This window comes from Bidens hawaiensis, unplaced genomic scaffold, assembly GCF_021521415.1.
Source record: "Bidens hawaiensis isolate Kalapana, Puna unplaced genomic scaffold, B.hawaiensis_p1.1 tig00032821_1, whole genome shotgun sequence".
In the NCBI taxonomy this organism is placed as follows: domain Eukaryota; kingdom Viridiplantae; phylum Streptophyta; class Magnoliopsida; order Asterales; family Asteraceae; genus Bidens; species Bidens hawaiensis.
The window spans coordinates 7,444-16,126 of record NW_027495610.1 but is presented as its reverse complement, the minus strand read 5'-3'; the positions used below and the strand labels follow the sequence as shown (position 1 = coordinate 16,126).

The 8,683-nt window shown below is 33.5% G+C and overlaps 1 protein-coding gene across 1 annotated transcript; it reads right to left on the bottom strand.

The window, feature by feature from the left end:
* Positions 1 to 1,682: 1,682 nt before the first annotated feature.
* Positions 1,683 to 3,790, bottom strand: LOC143584145 (peroxidase 17-like). Its single transcript, XM_077066254.1, has 3 exons — positions 3,480 to 3,790; positions 3,180 to 3,371; positions 1,683 to 2,504 (listed from the first exon to the last, which is right to left on the bottom strand). Exons 1-3 carry the CDS (start codon positions 3,756 to 3,758, stop codon positions 1,881 to 1,883), a joined length of 1,095 nt encoding a protein of 364 aa, XP_076922369.1. The 5' UTR covers positions 3,759 to 3,790; the 3' UTR covers positions 1,683 to 1,880.
* Positions 3,791 to 8,683: the final 4,893 nt, after the last annotated feature.

The following is an 8,683-nucleotide window of genomic DNA, read 5'->3' as shown; positions in this document are numbered from 1 at the left end:
GTTATCAAATAGTCCTTGCCAGTATGACTCATTGCACGTTTTATCGTATTCAATCTAACCAAACAGTTATATGACTAATTATCTAGCAACTGGTAACAGATCGTTCAGAACAACGTAAACCTAAATCGACCGAACACACAGAAATACTAAACATCAATAATCATATATCAATCTTTCAATAACAAAACATAAGTATTCTTAATCACATGAGAAAAACTGTAAATGGTTACAAACGGTACATCCCGGGTGCGATTCTATGAGATTAGCCGAGCCGAGACATCAACAAATCTTCAATGCGGATGATATGGATCATATGTAGGGTCTTGAAACGAGCTAGAATGATGAAAATCGCCTTCTTAGACTGCTGGAATCGCCTCTTGGTCGTCAAAAACGAATTTAGGATTTTCCAAGATGAGAAATAAGATATAAACCAAAAATCCCGTCTGCACACCTCATCGCGATACGCGATGGGGTCTTCAATGGTCCGTCGCGTATCGCGATTGACTAGATTTAACCCCATAGCAATACGCTATATGTCTTCAAGGGATCCCATCGCGTAGCGCGATGGGTCTCCTCACCAGCAAATATCATTAAACTTCTCGTTTCGCGTGCTGGACACCCGGGTCTTCATTCCGTGCTACAACAGGTCCATATTGAGTACTTTAACGCCTGTGACCTGAAATCCAATAATACATGTATGAAATATCGATAGTTCTAGAATAAACAGTTAAAACTAAACAATAAACGAACTAAAACATATACAAATTAACAGACCATCAAATACCAACTAAAGGCACATGAGCAACATAACACGAATGAATCAAGAATACGATTACCGGTATTTTAGGAGACAAACTCGTCTTAACCCGTTTCTATTAAACTCAAAACTCGACACAAATAATACAACAAGATTTTTTATATGATCCAAACATTTAGAACACTTTAAATATATACAAAAACAACTCTTATCAAATTAAAGTGGGAAGACTTAAACTTAAAAGTGTGCTCTCATTTCGTTTTCTATCCAAAAAGTCTGTCAAAAGAATGGCAGCAAGTATCTGACAAAAGCATGTTCTAAGTGTACTTGTAGTATGCTATATACAAATAAACAAATGACACCCCTTTTTGTCCTGTGATGGCCATAAGTTTCAAAAGAGGAGTTCCAATCATTTATAAAAGTGTGATATACTAGAATGTTATCTTAGTGTTGTTTAACCGTTTTAGTTATCAAACTAGTTGGTTTGAAACTTTTTTCATTTGAAAACGAACCAAACTAAGTCGAATGAAATACAAATTATTCAAAACCGAACCAGACAATCGAAATCAAGTTTAGTTCCCTTATTGGTTCTGAGCAAATAACCATCAATTACTACGGATTGGGGTTTAAGCAAAGTAAGATTAATCTAAAATTGTAATTGTAGTAAGCTAAACAACAAAGCTTTAATCAGTTTGAAAATAAATCAAAAGAAAAGTCTTTTCTTTCAAGTTCATTATACTTTAAACTAATGGTGCTAGGCAACCTTGCTTATAAAAAATTTGGACGAGTTGAGAAATCTCGAATTCTTTACGCACATAAGACAGAGGGTTGTGTGCTAACATACATTTTCATATGGTTTTCATTGAACATACGTTTCTATACCAAATTTGTCATATCATCTCTTCACTTTTACTCATAAGTGATACGTTTAGTATATATATTACAAGTGAAGCAAAGTTTAGTCCCAAGATATAAAACCTTGAATTGTATATGATTACAAATTAATATATCGTGATAGAAAATATTTTACCCACAACTCTAATTAATAATTTATATAAAAAGTTGAAACAAAATGCTACATTATCCAAAATCATAATAAGTACATAATGAACTCAAATTAAGTTCAATAACTTAGGATCTTCCTATCAATAGATCTATCTACCACCAAGTCCACCCGCGATCCATAGTTAGCCACCCTACAATTCTTCCTAATCTCCCCCGGCCGCCTTGATTGCAAGTCGCCCATCTTGATCATCCCCTCCACAAAATCCCTAAAGAACTCATCTTGATCCTCACTATACCTTTTAACATACTCTCTTGTTTTCCAATAAGTATACAATGTTTCATCTGAATTCAAAAACCCTCTTCCATTGACCAAGTCTTTGAAATATTGATTGTCAAAAATATGCGGTGTGAAGTCTAAATCACCCGTGACATTCCCATCACCACCAAGCGGGCAAAGTTTGTTTAACTTTTGTCTAAATTTAGGCTCAATGGAGGGGTCTGGGCGGCCCGTGCCTGATTGATTGTAGAGCCTAAACACTATGGAGAAACAACGCCCATTACCAATCGAGTGTGAACCCGAAAGGGCTACTAAATCTTTGACCGAGAGGTCAAACTTGGCAAAGAGATCGATGAGCGTGGTTGCGTTGGCTCGTGGACTAGGCATTATGGCATCGGCATCCTCTTGACTTGCGGTTACGCTATCTTTTCTTCCCAACTTCACTTCCCAATCCGGACCTCCACTCTAGTTGACAACCGAAAAAATACAAAAGTTGAATAAAACATTTATATTATTTTCTATAAAATCTTGTAGCTATAACGATTAATTGTACAAATAAATACCAAACAAGATTTTTTTATGGGTCTTATAATTATTTTTGTATAAATGAAAACAATAATTTATTATTCTAGTTAAATAAATGCCTTCACGTCCCTTGTCTATATTAAAACATAACCAATTATAGATATAAAATCAAAAAAGTTGTTTAATTACTTGTATGTAGTACCAACTATATTTAACAAGAGAGTAAATTATTCTTCTCTGTCTAAGAGTTTTCTCATAGGATGTTCGAATTTTGAATCATGTGCGCGCTCTAAAATGTATAATATTTTTGACTGTAAATAAGATTCGGAGTTGAGTAGTGAGGTGTAGTAAATGTTATGACCATTTGTAAAAAATATTCGACACACGTCTTATATAAAAAATTTAATAAAAGATACTTTATGATATTACCATCGATTTTTGGGAATGATATAATTATAAAATAAAAAAATAACATATGTTTGGAAACAGGAAACACTTATTGTTGGCTCAATAATTGAACACTTGTATTAAATTAAAAAATATTTATAAAATATTCTACTCAAGATATTGTTTGGTAAGGAATCAAATTAAATAAAATAATAAATATGTAAATACCAGAGCGACAGCATCTCTTGACGCCATGATGATGATATCCGCACAAGAAACAGTCAGAGGGCAGGCCATCTCTAGGGCCTCCTTGATTTCATCGACAACCTCGTACGACCGCAAAGAATCTATGTTGGACAACGAAAGCTTCTCTCCGAGCATGGTTGGAGTGTCATCCAACAACATCGAACCATCACACCCCTATTAATTTATTAAATTATTCATTCCATCATACCACAAATAAATTTGATCCAAAAAACAATAATGAAATTGAAATAATTAATTTGGAAATCCAAAAAATCTACTTACGTTAACAAAGCAATCATGGAATTGAAATCTCATGACCGAGGCCCCGCTTCGGGGTTCTCGGATCATGGCCCTCTTCATCACATCTCTGACTATGTGTTCGGCGTTGGGGCATGATCGCGAGTAGTATCCCGGGCGGAGGGGCGGCTCCGCGGCCGGGATGGTGGCTGGGAAGAGGGAGAAGAAGAGGAAGGGGAGGAGGAGGAGACACATTATTTGTAGAAAAGGTTTTGGGGGGAGGTTTTTGTGAAGTGTGGGTTTAACTTTATATAGAGAGTGCATTGTGACTTGTGTGGTGAAAGTGAGGAGATAAGGTTTGATATAAGTCCACAACCGATGTAAATATGTAAATGTACAACTTTCATTGATGTAAATATGTAGGGTGTACAACTTTCATTGATACATTTATTGATTTGTAAAATAATGGATGGTTATAAATTGAAAAAGGTTAAATAAATTGATTAATGAAAAGGTATGGATTATTGATGTATTGTTATTTTACTTATTATGAAAACAGAGATGTGTATGTAATACATATTTTATTTGACGAATCTAAGAGCAAACATGTATATTTTGAAACTTCTTTTGCATGTACTACATTTTAGACAAATATAGCGACTTTAGAATAGTTAAATTGAATTGATAGACCTTATTGTGTGTTTACTTTTACATGCTTATAGAGTATAATATGTCAATTATGTCGATGGACATATTCGTAAAATTTGAGAAAATATGTTTGTTTTTTTGTGAGTTAATACGGTTTCAGCTAAGCGATTTTTGGTTCAAATTGAAATAAGTTGAGAGTTTATTTTTTACTCTAACTATAGTTACATGCTTACTAATCATAATGAATATTTATTTACTAGTAGGTTGAAATGAATTTCTTGTGACAGTCACAAGTCATAATTAGCAAGAAAATGCACATACAATGCGGCGTATAACATTTTATATACGATTTATGATTCTCATACCTTTTAATCACACATACTTTATTACTTGAAATGCGTGTCGGTCTTTTAATTGAATTTTATATAACTACCAAATAAATCGAATAAGAACTGAATATTTTGAAGTTATCTATTATTATTATTTTCTTACATCAAGTTCATATCACTAAACCGTTAAGTCATAAATTTAACAAATACTTATCAATATTGTTGAAATATTTAAATGTTTAAATATCTTTGTTTATTAAAGTTGATAGATTTACTAAATTCTATATGCCACGTAGTCTTTTGAATATACGTACACTTTCAAAATATTAGTTTAACGAAGAAATCGATTTCCGGTGAAGATTGCATAGACGTCAGTACAATCATGGGTGTCAATATATAAGGCTATTGTGCAGTTGAGGGTTATAAAATGAAGACAATTTTCGATACGTGACGTCATGTTAACAGAGAAGTGATTTCATTTTAAGGGTCTAGTGGTTTTGTAAATCCATCACATTATCATGTCATCTTTTTTTTATAATTAAATTAAACAAATAAATTAAGTGTCCATATCGGATTTTCATTTGGTGCGTTACTTCGACTACTCAAAGTTCCGTGTTATGATGAATTTTTAAAATTATATTTGAATTTTTTTCTTTCCTTAAAATTTAATGGTTTTGTTATAGTATTCTTTAATTTCGGGATGAAATTCACAAAAGTATGGGATATTGTAATAACTCGGATTTTCCATTTATGATTTCTTAATCGATACCCGACCCGCTTTTATGTTCGGGAAATTTTACCAATAAAATATCGTGTTTATCGAGTCATTATTATTATTTTAATATTATTGTTTAAATATTTATTTAATTATTAAAAACTACTTTGATTTTCTAAACAATACTTTAACCTCTTAATGTATCCGTATCTAAATTTAAGGACCAAACTACAATTATGCTAAAATCTATTATCCAAACCCATTAACCCGTTTACCCAACCCATATTCATGATCCAAACCCGCAACCCGTATACCCATTGAATTTCTTGTGCCACAATTGTCGTAATAAACTTGGGAATTTGATCTTTGAAATCTTTGTATTAGCTTATACCGATCTCATACGAGAGAAGGAATTAGTAAATTAGATCAATTTGATTCGTATTAGCATAATAACTGGAATTGTCTTAACTCATTTAGTGATTTACCATATATCGATGGCAATAATTCAACTAAAACTGCATATATCCTCCGTAAGTCATCGAAAATCAAAACCCCATAATCAATTTTATTATCGGAGCCTGTTTGTACCAGTTCTAGCTCACAACCGGCTGTCTGCATTATCGATCAATTAATCATCTTTTAAACATCGTTATAGGTAATTTGTTATATGGTTTTACTCGTCGTGTTACGTTGTACAATAACCCCATGTTCAATCAGTAAACGTCAACCGATTTGGCTGATTGAATTTCTAGGGCTCATACTGATTTGGTTGTTTGAACTATTGGCATTTAATTTTCTGTTCCTGGTCATTAAGCATGTTAGTCACTAGCCCAAATGGCTGGTGCACCTATGGTTAAGACGCACAGACGGCTGGGGAGCGAGATCGAGCCACCCCTAGCCCGTCTTTTTAGTTGTTTATTGTTTATTAAGCCATTTAATGTTTATATTAATTCATTTAATTATTAAAACAATATTACAAATATTGTAAATATAAAATTTAATCGGTATTTTATTAGAAACTGAGTTTATAACTTGCCACTTTTGAATATTGCATGATAGTATCTTGAGAGCTGTGAGCAATCAGCTAACACCCCGGCATTTTCGCCTTAGGTTGGGGTGTAACATCATTGCTAAGCCCACCTCGTAGCGCGATGGATTCCTAGACTTGAATTTTCACTTTTGGTCCCTTGTCTTAGATAACTTGTCATGTGTTAGGCTTGCTTCCATTTTCCAAAAATACTAAGGCGGCTCTCAAGCGTGCGAAGTGCAAAGTGCACCATCAGCTCCCGTGCGCGCGCATCGGGTGCTTCGCACCCTCCCCTAGGACCACTGGGCGTATCTTGGCATATAAGAATATTACTATGGAAACTATCGATATTGGAGGAAATTCCCTTTCCTATTTATACCCATGTGGAATACTTCCATTTTCTTCGTTCTTTTCAAGTGGGATGAACTTCCTTATTTTCTTAACATGGAATGCTATTATTTCCTTATCTCATTTTCCTTTCATTTATCTTGAGAATATTTTGAGTCCCTCATCCTTTCTAAATTATCAAATTGGAACCGAAATTTTCGGGATGTTACATCTTCATCACCTTGAAATGAATCTCGTCCTCGAGATTCGGTATTTTTAGATGTGGATGTTTCCTACTTGTTGATTTATAATTAGATTCTTATCTAATATGGTTCTCGAGTTTAACTCTGAATGTTGATTGAAATTTCTAATTTGTTAACTTACACCTTTAAATGATGTATTCAGTTAATAGTTCATAATATCATAAGTAACTGTAATTGCTAAGCACAGTGGCCAGTTGTGCTTAACTATTTACCTTACCTTTTGTATTCTAAACATTTACCGATGTTAACCAGGTTATATTTTGGATTCAGTCTGTCGAATTTAATCCATCTCTGATCTTGATCATTGGTTTTCCTTGTATTCTGACAATACATTTGTACTTTTTCTTAATCATACCTACTATGCAATCAACTATATTTCTTGAATATTTTCGAGCTCTTTTTCTTTGACTTTCTGATCAACCCTAATTAGTAGGAAATATAATATTCAATCAGTTATTTTTTCTGAATGTTTGGTTGTTGATCAAAAATTCCTTTTAATAATATACTATCCGTGTATATTTGATATCTCCAAACGTTTAATTTTTTTTCCTTCATATCAGCATTTGAAATGATATGTTAAATCAATGTGTTATTTGTACTATGTTTTGAAAAACTTGTCATTTTTGAACATCCGATTTTCATTCTTCATAGGTAAGGAATATAAGCATTATTGTGTATTGACACGATCTGTATGCTAATATTTTCTTTTATAATAATATAGGGAATTAAATACCCTTTTTCTGTTTACAAAGTTTCTCGTTTCAAAATGAGTTGAAACTAATGTACCAAAGTTAACTAATTTATCTAACATTCCTTTGATATGATCTTATTAATTCTTGACTTGATTGTTGTCTGATTTCTCCGGTTTTCTTCCATCACCAATGTCTTGTCAAACATCAGTCTTGATTAACTTTCATTTCCTTAAAATGGCCCGTTTCTCCACATGTAAAACATACTCCTAATTTCTTTACTCATTTTTCTATTGAGTGTCATTTTTCTATTTGTACCAATAACCTTATAATTCCATAGTTGAGCTATAGACAGGATAAGACAGGTATCAAATCCAGAGGAGTTGGCAAACTAATCCTTCTAATCGAAATAAACCTAAATCGACTGAATGCTCAACAATACCAAACATCGATGCTCACAGCTCATAAACAAATAACTACAATCATTCACTTCTAATACACGAGAAATACTGAAAAGTAACAATACTCTACATCCCTGGAAGGACTCGAGACGAATCAGTCGCTCATGATCTTCGATTAGTCTTCGTCTATGGATCAAGAATGATGAACTACGAACCCCGAGGTGATTGGAGGTTAACCGGGCTCCCGGAATTGGCCATGTTTGTCCCTCAGACGGCTGGAAATGAACACCCTGATTAGGGTTCGTAAAGTAGAAGATATAGGTTAAAACTCGTTTTTTCCCATTTTTTATGTCCATTGCGATACGTGATGGACATATACCCATCTTGTCGCCTACGGCGAACAAAGATAACTTAATATTCAGATTCCGATCGTCGAGAAACCCAAAATTCATATATTATGGGTCCCGTAACTCATTTTTAGCCCAGGATATGCTCGTTTTACTTCTTGGTCGCGTTTTGTCAACCCATCTCGTTCAGTTTTAGCATACGGCTTATGATTTCTCATCCATACTCTTCCCGGATCCTTCTAATACATCCCAAGACTTCAAATTATGCTCCGATCTTCCCGAGATATCATTCCATGCTCGTACAGGTCTCCAATTTATCATCTTTAATGATCAATGACCTGAAATACAAAAGCACGTATGAATTACCAATGTTATAACAATATACTAAATAAAACTACATAATTAACACACTAATACATATGAAAAATACCATTAATCCATCTCGTGGATTGGGCTAAACTTCTTTAAAATAAGATTTTTGAATGTTTCCCAATTCAGATTGT

Excerpts from the sequence above, each read along its gene's own strand:
- LOC143584145 (XM_077066254.1), bottom strand. The coding sequence starts at position 3,758 with ATGCACTCTCTATATAAAGTTAAACCCACACTTCACAAAAACCTCCCC. Across the intron at positions 3,372-3,479 it reads TCCATGATTGCTTTGTTAAC|GGGTGTGATGGTTCGATGTT; the intron begins GTAAGTAGATTT and ends ATAAATTAATAG. Across the intron at positions 2,505-3,179 it reads CAAGAGATGCTGTCGCTCTG|AGTGGAGGTCCGGATTGGGA; the intron begins GTATTTACATAT and ends GTTGTCAACTAG.